The sequence below is a fragment of the Scomber japonicus genome, chromosome 8 (genome assembly GCF_027409825.1).
Source record: "Scomber japonicus isolate fScoJap1 chromosome 8, fScoJap1.pri, whole genome shotgun sequence".
In the NCBI taxonomy this organism is placed as follows: domain Eukaryota; kingdom Metazoa; phylum Chordata; class Actinopteri; order Scombriformes; family Scombridae; genus Scomber; species Scomber japonicus.
This window is the reverse complement of record NC_070585.1, coordinates 23,760,477-23,777,647: the sequence shown is the minus strand read 5'-3', so window position 1 is coordinate 23,777,647 and position 17,171 is coordinate 23,760,477. Positions and strand designations below refer to the sequence as shown.

The window sequence follows — 17,171 nt, the reverse complement described above, 5'->3', positions numbered from 1 at the left end:
ATTAAATTCCTCAAAGAAGCTTGTGATAAACCCCTTTTTTGTCAAAAGATTCATGATTCAGATTAAAATGAATCTTCAATATGATTTCCAATTTGTCTCCTTTATCTGATTTGAACAATCCCCCTTTACTTACATCTATTATCAATGCCATATCAATGTATTATATTAAAAGTGTGTATATGTGTTCTGCTTTTGTTTTAAATGAACAAATTTGCATCATAAAATGTATATTTTGTAAATAATTTTGAGAAGTCTGCTGCACAACTTCCTCCTATCACTGTCTAAAACAAGCTAAGCTACAGACCTCTGCAGAGCGTTGGGGAGCAGTGTGAAGGTCCTGCTCTGCCTATAGAGAGGGGTTTTGCTGGTTGTGGTAATCTGACCTAACAACAGAATACACACACTCAGTGTACTCGCTCCTCTTTTTATTCCCTCTTTTCCTTGTGGAGAAATCCAGCCCTGGATAGTTCACTGCCTCTGCTTCACCATCCTGCAAAAAATATAATATTTGTGTGTTTTTAAGTGATTTAGAGATTAGGAGTGTAACATTATACCTGAACAATTAAGTTACTTTTTAGGTGTTTTTTTATTCAGTGTCATTAGATAAAATGTGAAATGTGTCATCGATTATTCATTTCTCTGTCATAAAATCAACAGGTGTGTTATATTATTCAACAGAACTGCATTAAAAAAAGCTTAACATTGTTTTGTGTCATTTCTATTTTCACTCTAATCAAAATGTTCCATTGATATTTCTCAATAATCTGTTTCTATTCATACCTCATGATTATCATAAAGTAACACACATTATTTTAGCTAACAGTGAATTTATTTTATTTTACATTGTACCTTTTGGATCTGATGAAGGAATAGTGGAAAAGTTGGCAAAATATTCATTGCACACCTAAATCAAGATCACTACACCTAACCAGTGCACACAGGGCAACACACCACTGTATATTAACGAGAAGCATAATTACCAAGTTGTTTGATTGATCCACTGTTGACTTGTTGTGTCCAAGATTATGAGAAGCTCCTGTTGCACCTGTTAATAAAAGAAAAGCCTTCATACTGTCATATCAGTGAGCTTTGTGTCTCATTAAAAGACAGAAATAAACAAAGCAAGTCTTTGTTCACAGTGATCAGTGAACTTACCTTTGCTATTGTCACAAACTCTCCTCCCTTTAATGTAGAACAGAAGGACGGCATTCACCGTCACACAGCAGGCCAACAGTGCTGCAAGTACAATGACAACTGGATCCAACTTTGATCCTGGAATCAGAAAAAAATCCAAAGAAACACTTACTATAAACTCTGTTTTATTTTTTTATTAAGTAATTACATTTTGGCAACAAGCAAAATGTTTACGTTGAAGTTAAATATATTCAATTTCTAATTAGCAGCTTTTTGTCCAGCCTGTCTGCAGTAATGCATGCAGCTGGTTTAGCTCTTAGAAAATATCTATGATTAACTTTCACACAGCTCTAAATGCAGATTTAATTAGCTTGTGAGCTGTGTTATGTATTTTTAGGGCAACATTGGCTAAGTTGACCATATTTCCAAAAATACAAACTGAGACCCTTAGGTGTAACACACATTTTAGCCTTTAGCACACATCCAGTGCTCAGTTCAGCACCATGGACAGCGCCTCAGCAAATAAAAAGTTATGTTTTGTCTCTCAAAATCCACCAAGGTATTTGTCAGTGTGCATGAGCACAGGCTGCTGGCTAAACAGCTTGATGTGGTATGTTCTCTGCCAGATCTTTCTTTTTCTTTTCTTTTTGAATCAAAACAAGGTACAAATCTCTTTGTAGACTATAAATAATTATAAAAATGAATTAAAAATAAATAATAATAAAACAATAATACATTATCAGCAGTCTAGATGGAGGAGTTCCTAACCATCCTGTGAAAACTTTAACTGTGGTCTCAAATTTAATAAAACAACTGTGGATCCATGTAACTCTCATCAGCTTGTCTGAATGAGTGTGTAAATATGTCCACTATGTAGTGATCTCAGAAATTTGACAATGTAATGAAAAACGTAGCAGCCATAACATGTACACTACTTTCTGTAAACAATCCTATAAATAAATACTCCACATTTTATAGATGTGAAATTACTGTTACTTACATCTGATGTTGATGACAACAAATGACTAAAATTCATAAATGTCTCTAATCTTATTTTTCTTGAGCTAACTATTTAGTGTGAGTTAAATAGTAAATTAAATTAAAGTTTTAAAAAATCATAGTAACCGTCTTAAACTTAAACTGTAGAAAAAAAAATGTATACAAAATATGTCAGTCTAATATATTTTAACTGGGTTTAATAAGTATGTAAAATCTATTGATGAATTAAATAAGTAAATACATACTTGTGTCCACTTTTGTTCCTTCTCCAAACAGGATCTGTCCACATGTGACCACAGCACAGTAGTAAGTCCCAGTATCAGAGGAGTTCTGTATAGTTTTGGACAGACTGTAGACACAGCTCCTCTCCCCTCCTTCATCACTCCTGTTCCCGTGAGTGTAACCAACACCTGGATGAAATCCTCCTAATCCAGCTCTGAACCAGTACACACTGCGTTCACCTGGACACTGATCTGTGTTTTTTGTTGTGTTCTTGGAGAGCAGTGAACACTGAAAAGTCATTGCGTCTCCCAACTGGACTGATGCTGTCTCCGGACTTTGTTTCACATTCACTGATTTCTGCTGCTTGCTGTCTGTGTGATTCAGTAAAATAACATTAACAATACAACACAAGGAATTCACTATCTCAATTATCGGAATGGACAAAAATGTAAATGATCACTGAAATGTATTTATTTACTTATTGAAAATTATTTTTACCATTCACAGCCAAGAATGTGCCGTTGCTGAGAGACGGTGAAAACTCTGTTCCATTTTGACAGAAATATGTTGCTTCATCTTCTTTGCTTATATTTCTGATGATGAGAGAAGAGTGAGCACGCTCTTTTGTGATGTTGAAACGTGACTCTTTAAATTGATCATTGAATGTTACTGTGTTGATTCCAGAAGCGACTAATTGGCCCATTTCTCCAAGAGACTGTTTATACCAATGAAATAAGTTGCCTCTCTCAGAGACTTTACAGTAAAAAGTAACATCGTCGCCAACGTCAACCACAGTCAAAGAGATCAGGTGAGGAACCTTTGCAGTTTGAATCAGAGCTGAAGAAGAGCAAAAGCAGAAAACAAAGAAAAAATTAATTTTCCTACAGCTCCTTGTCTTATATTCATTACTGTAACAGACTGTTCATACTAGAAAAAGGTTTCTTGTATCAATCAATCTCAATCAATCAATCTTTATTTGTATAGCGCCAAATCACAACATAGTTATCTCAAGGCACTTTACACATAGAGCAGGTTCTAAACCGAACTCTTCAGGTTTTAACTTTAAAGAGACCCAACATTCCCACATGAGCAACAGTGGCGAGAAAAAACTCCCTTTTAACAGGAAGAAACCTCAGGCAGAACCAGACTCAGAAGTGGGCGGACATCTGCCTCGACCGGTTGGGGTAGAGAGGAGAGAAAGGAAGGATAGAGGAGAGAGGCACAATGAAAATCAACAATGGAGCCAGATGGTCCGGGACTGGAATCCGTCATCCGGACGTCTACAGGCCCAGATTACCTGTAGGACGAGAAAGCAGAGCCAGAAACCAGAAACCAGAAAGACAACTCCGGGGAAGAAGTTTAGGTTATTGAATGCATTAATAGAACATGAGTGTTAATGGATATAGATAGCTAGAGAGAGAGAGAGGGAGGAGGAGGAGAGAGAGGCCCGGTGCATCATGGGGGTGGGGGGTCCCCCGGCAATCTAAGCCTATGGCAGCATAAGTTAAGAGCTCAAAGAGCCCTAACTATAAGCTTTATCAAAAAGGAAAGTTTTAAGCCTACTCTTAAATGTAGGGAGGGTGTCTGCCCCCCGGACCAAATCTGGAAGATGGTTCCACAGGAGAGGAGCCTGATAGCTGAAGGCTCTACCTCCTGTTCTACTTTTAGAGATGTTAGGAACCACAAGTAGACCTGCATGCTGGGAGCGCAGTCTTCGAGTAGGTACATAAGGTACTATCAGTTCTTTGAGATATGATGGGGCCTGACCATTGAGAGCTTTGAAGGTGAGAAGGAGGATTTTGAATTCTATTCTGAATTTTACGGGAAGCCAATGCAGTGAAGCCAAGATGGGAGTAATATGATCTCTCTTTCTAGTTTTTGTCAGAACACGGGCAGCTGCATTCTGGACCAGCTGGAGAGTCTTTAGAGATTTGTTAGGACAGCCTGATAATAATGAATTGCAGTAGTCCAGCCTAGAAGTAACAAATGCATGGACTAGTTTCTCAGCATCATTTTGAGACAGGATATGTCTAATTTTTGCAATATTACGCAGATGAAAGAAGGCAGTCCTTGAAATTTGTTTTATGTGGGAATTAAAGGACAGATCCTGATCAAATATAACTCCTAGGTTCCTTACAGTGGAGCTGGAGGCCAGAGTAATACCATCCAGAGTAATTATGTCGTTTGATAGTGAATTTCTAAGGTGTTTAGGGCCAAGCACAATAACTTCAGTTTTTTCTGAGTTTAATAACAGGAAGTTGCAGGTCATCCAGGCCTTTATGTCCTTAATGCATGTTTGTTTGTTGTATGTGATAAGAAGAATTTATAATAATTGTACTTACACACTGCAGTAAGAAGAATCAGAGCAGTCAGTTCTACGATCATTGTGGTACAGCTCTCTTGTCTTGCACAACTGATGTCTTCCCACCAGATGGAAGTTTTGGTCACAAGTTGTTCAAGGTTTATAAAGTGAAAATCACTGTGATTGGCTGAAATACAAAACATGAACTTCCCCTTTGACAACCCAGTGATCTATTTTCCGTTGATAAGAGATGTACATGCATATAATTGTATTTGTGTTGTTTTTACAGCAGTATCTTTATTCTGACCACTTTAATTATGATGAAGTTAATTTTCTTTGTCTATAATTCAAGTTTTTGTGTTCATCTTAAATTAACAGAAACACAGAAGCCTTTATCTAACAGTTGTGTGCCTCTATATAAAGATGTAACTATGAAGCAATGTTTTTACTTTTATGTTTGTTTGTTTTTATCTCCACCTTTAAATACACACACAACACAGACACGAGGATGACCTGTGTCATTTTTCCAGGGTTTTTTACCAAAACACATTGCATACTTCTTTGAGACGTATTGTAACTCTTCCATCATAAAACAATAGACAAAACGTTCACTTAATACTTATTTGCAGCCATGTTTGCTAGCTAGCATTGATCTTCCAGAAGCAATGCTGTCTTTCTAGCCACATTACCACCACACAGTGCAGAATAGCGTGAAATAGGTGGCACAAATGTGTAGGAGTGCCTCAAAAGTGCCTCTGAAGCTAGAAATAGTGTACATGTAACTTTAAAGTGATTCACATGCACACAGGTGTTTTCAGTTATTTTAGCTGATTAGCCGTCTGCTCACTATGACGTGTGCACATGAGGTCACCTGATTACTTGAACTAATTACAATGATAAAGGTGTAACAGATACAGCAAAGCTAAATATAAAGTCGTGTACAGTAGAAGTTTATCAAACAGCCTGTAGAAACACACACAAATTTGAGAATCGACCAGAATAAGTGAAATCATGTGTTGGTATACTATGGGTGTGCAGAGCCTTTAATGAGAAGTTAGTTTATACAGTGAAGCTATGTACTAACCCACAACAAGTGGGCCTGATGGCAGCATGCAACATCATCCTTTCCTCATATTAAAGATAAAACCCTAATGATGTTTTTAAGTGCACTGATACCTTGAAAGCTGACAAGAAACAAAGAAGACACTATTGAAGTTGAAGGTGTCTTTAAGTGTAAGTTAGTTGTTTTTCTTTCAGTTTCAGGCTAATCTCATTCACTTTGTGTTGTTTTGTTTGTGTAATCTACACAAAAGTAGATGAATAGTCAGCAAGTCACCAATTTTATTTCAAACTTGTATTTGGTAGAATTCGGATGTCCACATAAGATTTAGGAGGATGTGGCAAAAACCACACCGAAAGTGAAGAGATTAAAGATCATGTTTACTGAAATATTCAAATTAATAAACACCTCCAACTTTCTTGTCTTGCAGCACTTTGTAGATGCATGCTGCATGTCTGTCTCGAGAGCAAGCGAGCAAAACCACATGCAACAGCTAAACTGACAGTGAAAAGCTGTGGTGGGCCATTTCTCTGCCCTTTGACCAACCACTGAGGCTGTTGACTCAGAATAGACCTGACTGTAGGCTTCAACAGGATATGTACTGAGTTTAAAGCAGGAGAGAAAAGCTGCAAGAGGTTTAAGCAGGCTATAAATTTTTATTTTTTATTTTTTACAAGTTTAAATTATTGTTTGAAATGCTTGTTTTATGTAAAAAATAATACTTGTGTTTTTGATGATGCAACCACATCAACAGACATTTAGCAAATAATTGTGCAAACTTATCTTAAGATAATGGTTCAAACTGACTGGGGTGGGACCTGTGAACGAGTAGTAATTACAATGATAAAGTGTCAACAGATGCAACAAAGCTAAGTATAAAGCAATGTAAACGTCAATCAAACAGCCTGTAAACACACAAAGATTTGAGAATTAGCCAGAATAAGTGAAATAATCTGTGTTGGTGTACTATGGGTGTGCAGAGCTTTTAATGGGAAGATAGCTTATGCAGTGGAGCTATGTACTAACCCATAGCAACTGGGCCTGATGGCAGCATGCAGCATCATAATTTTCTCATATTAAAAATAAAACCCTGATGATGTTTTTATGTGCACTGTTATCTTGGTAGCTAATGGAAAAATTACACAAACACATGCAACAGCAACATTGACAAAGATAGATAGATAGATAGATAGATAGATAGATAGATAGATAGATAGATAGATAGATAGATAGATAGATAGATAGACACTTTATTAAGACATCTAGTATATTAAGCCAGGTCGTACATCTGGATTGGCCGGTTTCCACAATATTCAAGATGGCCGCTGTATCTTTGTCTGTCAGTGTGGTAAATGGCTGTGTAATGCTCATTTTATGTAAAAAAAAAATGCTTATAAGTTGTGTTTTGACAATGCAACCACAGGAACAGACATTAAGCAAATAATTGTGCAAACTTAACTTGAGGTAATGGTTTAAACTGACTGGGGTGTGACCTGTGAACACTATTAGAGACAAGCACTCTTCTCTCTCACAGCAACTACCAATGAAAATAACACCTCACACTGAAAGCCCAACCACAATGATACCTAACTTTCCACTTGTCATTTGTTACTCAGTGTTGACTGTGAATGCGTGTTCATTTGTGTCTGTTTCTCATTTTCCAACAGTACTGTGCATAAAAAGAAAAAGCAGAAAGTACAAAGCAGGACTCAAAGTCCATGAAAGTATTTACTGCAGAACTTTTTTTATTACATTTGACAATTTCTACTGTTCCTGTATCCACCTGACTGGACACAGCATGTCAGGGAACAGCTGGTTTAAATGTACAGTATGGTAATTGTAATGTGTCACACCAATACTTGTAGTAAGAAAACATTTTTGTCAGACTCAACCACAAGAAGTGTCAGAGAAGTGTTGCTGCAGTTTTGAGCCTTTACATTTATCAATTTATCTAGTTTCATTCTCTATACACCTACATACAAATAGGTAAAAAAGTATGTACGGGCCTGTGGTGTTGCACTTGACTGAATTAAATTATCAGGTGGTTCTGTCTTGTTACTTGTTCATGAGGCATGAAGGTGGCATTTTTAATCTTTTATTGCAAGTGAAAATCTTCCTTTTATTACAAAAAAAGTCCTTTTGGGACAGTCTGTCAATGATTAACATGCTGTCTCACATCAGCAACGTCGTGGGTTCAAATCTCAACTTGGTTATTTAATTTCACACAAGTCCCCTCCCTCAGATTAAAACATGCAGGTTAGTGTGAAACTGTAAACTTCCTGCAGTTGAATTAGTTTCTGTGACAGTGCTGTGATACAGTTGTGCTCTGCTCTCCTTTCACCAGTCCCCCCACCCCGACTACAATCATCAGCTCTTCCTGCTGATGTGACTGACAGGCACAGTGGGCAGGTCATCATTGATGATGTGGAACATCTGGATTGGCCAGTTTCCACAATATTCAAGATGGCCGCTGTGTCTTTGTCTGTCAGTGTGGCAAATGGCTGGATGCAATTTTTTAATTGTAACACAAATCAAACAGATCAATAAATCATCTTTTACTGAATAATACAGATATTGTTACAATTTTACATCAAACCAGGAGGCACAGGCCTCTATATTTACAGATATGTACAGTGTAATGTTCAAATTTAAAGATTATGGCATCATTACCCCCTTAAAAATGAACATTTATGCAATGAAAAGTTTATATTATAAGTGTTATCTTCTGTTTGTTGAGTCATCTGACTTTCACTAAAAGGCTGCAGTGAGAAAATTATACATTTTGATCAAATTCAATCTAACCCTATCCCTGGAAGTATTGCTGTCATGTTTCAGCACACAACTACTGAATCACTAGAAGACATCACTGTCATGTTTACGTGCTAGTAAAAAGGCAATATTGTCATTTTAATATGAATCCTATCATTCTAAATTGTCTAGCTTCCACATAAAGATAGGAGTATTACTACAAATAACACTTTTCTGCAGAGACTAAAATTAGCATCCAGTGCTAATACTCAGTGGCAGGAACAAAATCTCAACTTTTATACATAATATTGGGTTTTGAATAATTTGTTAACATCAAGGTTTTGTTTGAAAAGACATCTGAACATATTTTGGTTGTGCTGGAAATGGACAATCAATCATGATAAAGTAGCACCTAATTTCTCAGGGATTCTTGGAAACAAGCTACTGGCCAATAGATAGTATTGACAATAACACTCGAAATGTGATGTTCCACTAATGAGAATCTGACATATTTACATACATTGTCCAATCTGGATAGATGATCCCAACCAAAATCAATTGTGGTGATTTTGTGTGTGTTGTAAACAGCTTGACCATAACTATCAGCTGAAAAGTCCAAATATTGTAAATATTATGAATATGCTTGTTCGAGATGATTGAAGTTCACATCAAGATGAATGAATTGAATGAAATCATCTCTTGTGTTTACTCTCAGTGCCAATAATAGAAACCCACCATGACACCTGAAACAAAACTTTGCTGTTGGTGTTGTACAGGTTGGAAAGATGGTTGCTATTATTTCCACTGTGGTAGTACACTGAACTAACTACATAACGAGTAGCCTATCAGATTATACTGAAGTTGTTCCCTCCCATTTCATATGGTTATATTAAGGCGGTTCATCTGCTGATACTGTTTAATTTAACTGATCTCTTGCATGAATTAACAAGAAAATGCTGTTTGGATTTTTCATCCTGCTCATCTTCAGAGCTGCACGTAAGTATATAAAGTCAGCTCGACTCCAGATAAATTATATTGTTATAATTATTATTAAGTATCTTTTTATCTTCAGCAGCAATTTAGCAGAAAGCATACATTGATCTATATTGTTTATTATTGTTTTGTGTTTATTTTTAATCTTTTTTTTTCAGGATGTGCAGACGATAAGATTTTTGTGACAGAGACTGTTGGTGTTGGAGATGATGTGACTCTGACATGTACCCGCTCTGTGACTCCAACAACCACCTTATTCTGGATCAGACTTGTTGCTGGAAACTTGCCTGAATTCTTGGGAGGAACATATAGTTTTAATAATGGTGGTGTTAATAAGACTCCTCACACTCCTCACATTACAACTAAACAAGAGCCTGGGACATTTGTCCTGCATATTAATAAAGCTGAGCTAAGCGATACTGGACTTTACTACTGTATAAATGTAGGTGAACTTAACATGACATTATTGAAAGGAACATTTCTGAGGATTGAAGGTAAATAAAAGTCAGCAAGCTAAAATTTCACATTCCCTAAATGTTATCATCATGCTTACATCAAACCTTTTATACTGAAGTTTATGATGTGTAATTTTGCTACGAGTTCATGTTTCCATAATTTAGTGTTTTTGTATATGAAGGAATGTCTAAATTATTGTGGCAATAACTATTTTCATTCATTAAAGTGGGTAAAATAAGTTTAATATTTGTGTTTTCTATCCCACAGGACCAGAACCTGATATCATTACTGTCACTGAAGACTTTCCATCTGATCCAGTTCATCCAGGAGACTCTGTGACTCTCCAGTGTTCAGTGCTCTCTGACTCTGAGAGTAAAACATGTCTAGAAGAACACAAAGTGTACTGGTTCAGAGCTGGATCAGATGAATCTCATCCTAGTTTTATTTTTGCTCATGGAAACAGTGCTGATGAATGTGAAAAGAGTCCTGAGGCTCGTTCTGCACAGAAATGTGTCTACAGCTTCTCTAAGAACGTCAACTCCTCTGATGCTGGGACTTATTACTGTGCTGTGGCCACATGTGGAGAGATATTATTTGGAAATGGAACCAAACTGGAACTTGGTATGATTTGGTGTTCAATAATGAAAATTATACTAAAATTATGTTGATAAAATCATGACTGATAAGTCTTTTTAAGAAATATTGACAGGTTTTTCTTTTTTGTTTTGTTTTCTAGTAAAAACAACACATTCAGCATTTATTGGAATAGTGATATTAACAATCTGCTTGGCCGTTTCTGTTGTTGCAAATATCGTCCTCATCTGCAACCAAAGTCTAAGAGTATGTGAACAATATAAAGGTAAGTGTTGTAACTAACAACATTTTTGCACTAAAAACATGTTCTGATTATGACATATCCATTTAATATGCTTTTAAGTACAAGTTTGGTAAAATCTTTACAGAATGGATCCTTGGGTAAAATCATTTCATATTACTGTCATATTATTAATCAAGTATTTGGCAAAATGTGTAAAATTATTTGAATTATATTTGAGTTGTGTATAAATCAGATCACTGGACCATTCATTAATGGTAAATTAAAACCAGTGAAACCAGAACATTATTCATCATTGTTTGTTGTCCAATTTTAATTATAATCATCATTTTTATAATAAAGCTGCTGCTCTGCAAACATATATTGAGACAGCCAGTGATGATCAGCAGGTAAGAAATTTAAACTAGAAAAGATCTCAACACATTTTGTGTGTTTTCTCCTTCATATATTGACATCAATGATTTATTTCCTCAGAGATATGAAGACATGTTGGTTTATTCTGCAACAACAAAACAAACAACTGACAAAGCAGGAAAAAGGAACGCAAAAGCATCGATGGAGAATTGTGTCTACACAAATGTTTTCTACCTACTTAAAAAACAGAACTAAATCATAATGATGGAAAAATATTCACATGTAATAATTTAACATTTTAGGACAGTTTATCACAGCTTTTTACATTTTGTTTAATTTTTGGGGATATTTTGATTAAGTTCCTGAAAGAAGCTTGTGATAAACCCCTTTTTTTGTCGAAAGATTCATGATTCAGATTAAAATGAATCTTCAACATGATTTTCAATTTGCCTCCTTCATCTGGAACAATCCCCCTTTACTTACATCTATTAAAAGTGTGTATACATGTTCTGCTTTTGTTTTAAATGAACAAATTTGCATCATAAAATGTATATTTTGTGAATAATTTTGAGAAGACTGTTGCACAACTTCTTCCTATCACAGTCTAAAACAAGCTAAGCTACAGACCTCTGCAGAGCATTGGGGAGCAGTGTGAAGGTCCTGCTCTGCCTATAGAGAGGGGTTTTACTGGCTGTGGTAATCTGACCTAACATCAGCGTACACACTGTCCTGTTTGTACTCGCTCCTCTTTTTATTCCCTCTTTTCACTTTCCTTATGGAGAAATCCACAGCTGCATAGTTCACTGCCTCTGTTTCACCATCCTGCAAAAATATAATATTTGTTTTTTAAGTGATTTAGAGATTAGGACTGTAACATCATTATGTGAATAGTGACGTTATTTTCTTAGATGGAGATCTTAGATTATTGATTCAGTGTCATTAGATAAAATATGAAATGTGTCAATGATTATTCATTTCTCTGTCATGAAATCAACAGGTGTGTTATATTATTCAACAGAACTGCATTTAAAAAAAAGCTTAACATTGTTTTGTGTCATTTCTATTTTCACTCTAATCAAAATGTCCCCATGATATTTTCAGGACTTTCTGTTCTGTACTCATATAGCTTGATTTTTTTTCCTGATTATCATAAAGTAACAAACATTATGTTACTCAGCAGTGAATTTGTTTTATTTTACATTGTACCTTCTGGATCTCATGAAGGAATAGTGGAAAAGTTGTCAAAATATTCATTGCACACCTAAATCAAGATCACTATACCTAACTAGTGGAAACGGCAATACACTGGTGTATATTAACGAGAAGCATAATTACCAGGTTGTTTGATTGATCCACTGTTGACTTGTTGTGTCCACTATTATGAGAAGCTCCTGTTGCTCCTGTTAATACAAGAAAAACCTCCAGTGTGTTTAATACAGTCATATCAGTGAGCTTTGTGTCACATTAAAAGAAAATAAACAAACAAAAATAAACAAAGCAAGTCTTTGTTCACAGTGATCAGGTCTTGGCCCTAGTTACACACTGCAGTACACTTCAGTCTCTTATTTGATCCCAACCAAGTCTACCAGAGGATTGAGCAGTCAGATGTGAAGTTCTTTGCTCATGGGAAACTATTGTTTGTAATCTAACATCTGAAATTAAATGTTCGATATAGAAAAATGACAATCATTATTCACATGATAAAAGAATCATCAGCCAGTGGAAGTTACTGTAACTTAGGAAAATATATATCAGCTACAGTATAAAGTATAAAATGGGTCACTCCTTAAAGGTTCACAATGTTAAATATTTTCAATTACTTATTTTATTCTTGACATTATTAATTGCAATAGTAACCAACATTGAAAAACCATCAAACCGCTCTTAATAAATATATCTATATCTGAATAAAAAAGTGGTTGCTACTATTAGTCTGTGAAGCCATTTCTGAACAGACATGGAACCCAGTAAAGTGGTAAGGCTCACTGACATGTTTTTAATACTTTGTGGTTAACTATGGAGGTCTACAGCACATATGAATAGGATACATCAGACTTTGGACGTTCACAAGCAGGGAGGGTTTGGTTCAGAAAATGATATTAGTTGACAATAAGATAAATACAGAAAATTGCAATAAAACAGCCAAATCCTTTAAAGCCAGATTTAGTAGATGAATATGTTTAAAAGCCAGTGCATCATTCTGCACAGTGAAGATCCAACATCCAAGTGAAGTAACAATATATTGACTGGAGGTGGACTGAGTGAAACAAAAATTAAAATATGGTGAACTTACCTTTGCTATTGTCACAAACTCTCCTCCCTTTAATGTAGAACAGAAGGACGGCATTCACCGCCACACAGCAGGCTAACATTGCTGCAAGTACAACAACAACAGGATCCAACTTTGATCCTGGAATCAGAAAAAAATCCAGACACATTATTAAATAATGGACTGTCAGGAGTCAACATGTATTACTATAATCAATTTTTTTTTTAAACTTCAGTAATTACATTTTGGCAACAAGCAAAATTGGTACATCGAAGTTTCTAATAGCAACCACTAATGGCACAGTTGTACTGTAGTTGCTGCTTAAAGCTAGGCTCAGTCTACAGGAGGTTTAAAATCCTAACCAAGTTTGAAATTGGGTTGCATCATTGGGGACTAATCCTTACAAAACTCCTGCAGTCTGAACCCGTCTTAACAAGTTTCCTGATGGTGAATCAATCCATTCACTTTTGCAAATATTAAACAGTAATCAATGTTATATGGGTTCATGGTCAACCGGCATCAGTGATACTGTGATATGACAGTGGAGCAGCTTGTTGTGTGAAGAACTCCATTCAAAAATGTTGAGCTTTAATATTGCTGTCTTTTGTGACAGTTTGACTGATAGACCAACTTTTCATATCGGAGTACATGTGACAAGTTAACAACCAAAGCAGCAGGATTAAAATCAGATTATATGACTTGTCTGCAATAATGCATGCAGCTGTATTTGTTCCATTTCTTAGAAAAGATTCATGATTAATTTTCACACAGCTCTAAATACAGATTTAATTAGCTTGTGAGCTGTTTCATGTATTTTTTACAGCAACATTGGCCAAGTTGACCATATTTCCAAATAGACAAACTGGGACCCTTAGTTGTACGACACATATTAAACTTTAGCACACTTCCAGTGCTCAGTTCAGCACCATGGACAGCGCCTCAGCAAATACAAAATTATGTTTTGTCTCAAAAAATCCACCAAGGTATTTGTCAGTGTGCACGAACACAGACTGCTGGCTAAACAGTTTGATGTGGTATATTCTCTGCCAGATTTTTCTTCTTTTCAAAAAAGCAAGGTACAAGTCTCTTTGTGGACTATAAATAACTTTATGGTCATAAAACATTAATACATTGTCAGCAGTCTGGATGGAGGCATTGTGGAACCATCTTCCAGATTTGGTCTTTGGGGCAGACACCCTGCCTACATTTAACAGTAGGCTTAAAACCTTCCTTTTTGATGAAGCTTATCATTAGGGCTCTTAGAGCTCTTAGCGTATGCTGCTATAGGCTTAGACTGCCGGGGGACTCCCATGATGCACTGAGCTCCTCTCTCCTCCTCTCTCTCTCTCTCTCTCTCTCTCTATCCATCCATCTATATCCATTAACATTCATGTACTATTAATGCATTCAATAACCTAAACTTCTTCCCCGGAGTTGTGTGTGCTTTCTCGTCTCACAGGTAATCTGGGCCTGTGGACGTCCGGATGACAGATTCCAGTCCTGGACCTTCTAGCTTCATAGTTGATTTTCATTGTGCTTTTCTCTCCTATCCTTCCTTTTTCTCCTCTCAACCCCAACTGGTCGAGGCAGATGGCCGCCCGCTCTGAGTCTGGTTCCGCCTGAGGTTTCTTCCTGTTAAAAGGGAGTTTTTTCTTGCCACTGTTGCTCATGTGGGAATGTTGGGTCTCTTTAAAGTTAAAACCTGAAGAGTTCAGTTTAGAACCTGCTCCTCTATGTGTAAAGTGCCTTAAGATAACTTTGTTGTGATTTGGCACTATACAAAGAAAGATTGATTGATTGAGGCATTCCTAACCATTCTATGAAAACTTTAACTATGGTCTCAAATACAAGTAAAACAACTGTGGATCCATGTAACTCTCATCAGCTTGTCTGAATGAGTGTGTAAATATGTCCACTATGTAGTGATCTCAGAAATTTGACAATGTAATGAAAAAGTTAGCGGCCATAACATGTACACTACTTTCTGTAAACAACCTTATGAATAAATACTCCATATTTTATAGATGTGAAATTAGTGTTACTTACATCTGATGTTGATGATAACAAGTGACTAAAATTCATGAATGTCTCTAATCTTATTTTTCTTGAGCTAACTATTTAGTGTGAGTTAAATAGTTAAATTCCAGTTTTAAAAAATCATAGTAACCATCTTAAACTTAAACTCTTAAACTAAAAAAAATGTATACAAAATATGTCAGTCTAATATATTTTAACTGGGTTTAATAAGTATGTAAAATCTATTGATGAATTAAATAAGTAAATACATACTTGTGTCCACTTTAGTTCCTTCTCCAAACAGGATCTGTCCACATGTGACCACAGCACAGTAGTAAGTCCCAGTATCAGAGGAGTTCTGTATAGTTTTGGACAGACTGTAGACACAGCTCCTCTCCCCTCGTTCATCACTCCTGTTCCTGTGAGTGTAACCAACACCTGGATGAAATCCTTCTGATCCAGCTCTGAACCAGTACACACTGCGTTCACCTGGACACTGATCTGTGTTTTTTGTTGTGTTCTCGGAGAGCAGTGAACACTGAAAAGTCAGTGTGTCTCCCAGCTGGACTGATGCTGTCTCCGGACTTTGTTTCACATTCACTGATTTCTGCTGCTTGCTGTCTGTGTGATTCAGTAAAATAACATTAAAAATACAACACAAGGAATTCACTATCTCAATTGTCGGAATGGACAAAAATGTAAATGATCATTGAAACGTATTTATTTACTTATTGAAAATTATTTTTACCATTCACAGCCAAGAATGTGCCGTTGCTGAGAGACGGTGTAAACGCTGTTCCATTTTGACAGAAATATGTTGCTTCATCCTCTTTGCTGATATTTCTGATGGTGAGAGAAGAGTGATCACGCTCTTTGGTGATGTTGAAACGTGACTCTTTAAATTGATCACTGAATGTTATTGTGTTGAGTCCAGAAGCGACTAATTGGCCCATTTCTCCAAGAGGCTGTTTATACCAATGAAAGAAGTCGCCTCTATCAGAGACTTTACAGTGAAAAGTAACATTGTTGCCAACTTCAACCACAGTCAAAGAGATCAGGTGAGGAACCTCTGCAGTTTGAATCAGAGCTGAAGAAAAACAAAAGCAGAAAACAAAGAAAAAAATCATTTTCTTACAGCTCCTTGTCTTATATTCATTACTGTAACAGACTGTTCAGACTAGAAAAAGGTTTCTTGTATGTGATAAGAAGAATTTATTATAATTGTACTTACACACTGCAGTCAGAAGAGTCAAAGCAGTCAGTTCTACGATCATTGTGGTACAGCACTCTTGACTTGCACAACTGATGTCTTCCCACCAGATGGAAGTTTTGGTCATAAGTTGTTCAAGTAAAGTGGAAATCACTGTGATTGGCTGAAATACAAAACATGAACTTCCCCTTAGACAACCCAGTGATTTTTTTCGTTGATAAGATATGTACATGCACATAATTGTATGTGTGTTGTTTTTACAGCAGTATCTTTATTCTGACAACTTTCACAATGATTAAGTTAATTTTCTTTGTCTATAATTCCAGTTTTTGTGTTCATCTTAAATTAACAGAAACACAGAAGCCTTTATCTAACAGTTGTGTGCCTCTATATAAAGATGTAACAATGAAGCAATGTTTTGACTTTTATGATTGTATATCTCCACCTATAAATACCTACATGACACAGACACGAGGATGAACAGAGAAATTTTCTTTTAAATAAAAATGATATATCCTGTGTTTCTTACCAGAACACTATGCATGCTTCTTGGAGATGTACTGTAACTCTTTC

At 36.1% G+C, this 17,171-nt stretch overlaps 3 protein-coding genes across 3 annotated transcripts; 1 reads left to right on the top strand and 2 right to left on the bottom strand.

Moving 5' to 3' along the window:
- Positions 1 to 1,066: 1,066 nt before the first annotated feature.
- On the bottom strand, positions 1,067 to 6,095 carry LOC128362825 (uncharacterized). Its single transcript, XM_053323675.1, has 5 exons — positions 6,071 to 6,095; positions 2,854 to 3,192; positions 2,379 to 2,726; positions 1,156 to 1,272; positions 1,067 to 1,071 (listed from the first exon to the last, which is right to left on the bottom strand). The coding sequence occupies exons 1-5, from the start codon at positions 6,093 to 6,095 to the stop codon at positions 1,067 to 1,069; spliced, it is 834 nt and encodes a 277-aa protein (XP_053179650.1).
- A 3,323-nt stretch (positions 6,096 to 9,418) lies between these two features.
- LOC128362824 (uncharacterized) lies at positions 9,419 to 10,893 on the top strand. The gene is made up of 4 exons (XM_053323674.1): positions 9,419 to 9,461; positions 9,617 to 9,952; positions 10,182 to 10,535; positions 10,877 to 10,893. Exons 1-4 carry the CDS (start codon positions 9,419 to 9,421, stop codon positions 10,891 to 10,893), a joined length of 750 nt encoding a protein of 249 aa, XP_053179649.1.
- An 894-nt stretch (positions 10,894 to 11,787) lies between these two features.
- Positions 11,788 to 16,662, bottom strand: LOC128362823 (uncharacterized). Its single transcript, XM_053323673.1, has 6 exons — positions 16,620 to 16,662; positions 16,137 to 16,475; positions 15,662 to 16,009; positions 13,397 to 13,513; positions 12,439 to 12,503; positions 11,788 to 11,925 (listed from the first exon to the last, which is right to left on the bottom strand). The coding sequence occupies exons 1-6, from the start codon at positions 16,660 to 16,662 to the stop codon at positions 11,788 to 11,790; spliced, it is 1,050 nt and encodes a 349-aa protein (XP_053179648.1).
- Between the last annotated feature and the right edge of the window lie 509 nt (positions 16,663 to 17,171).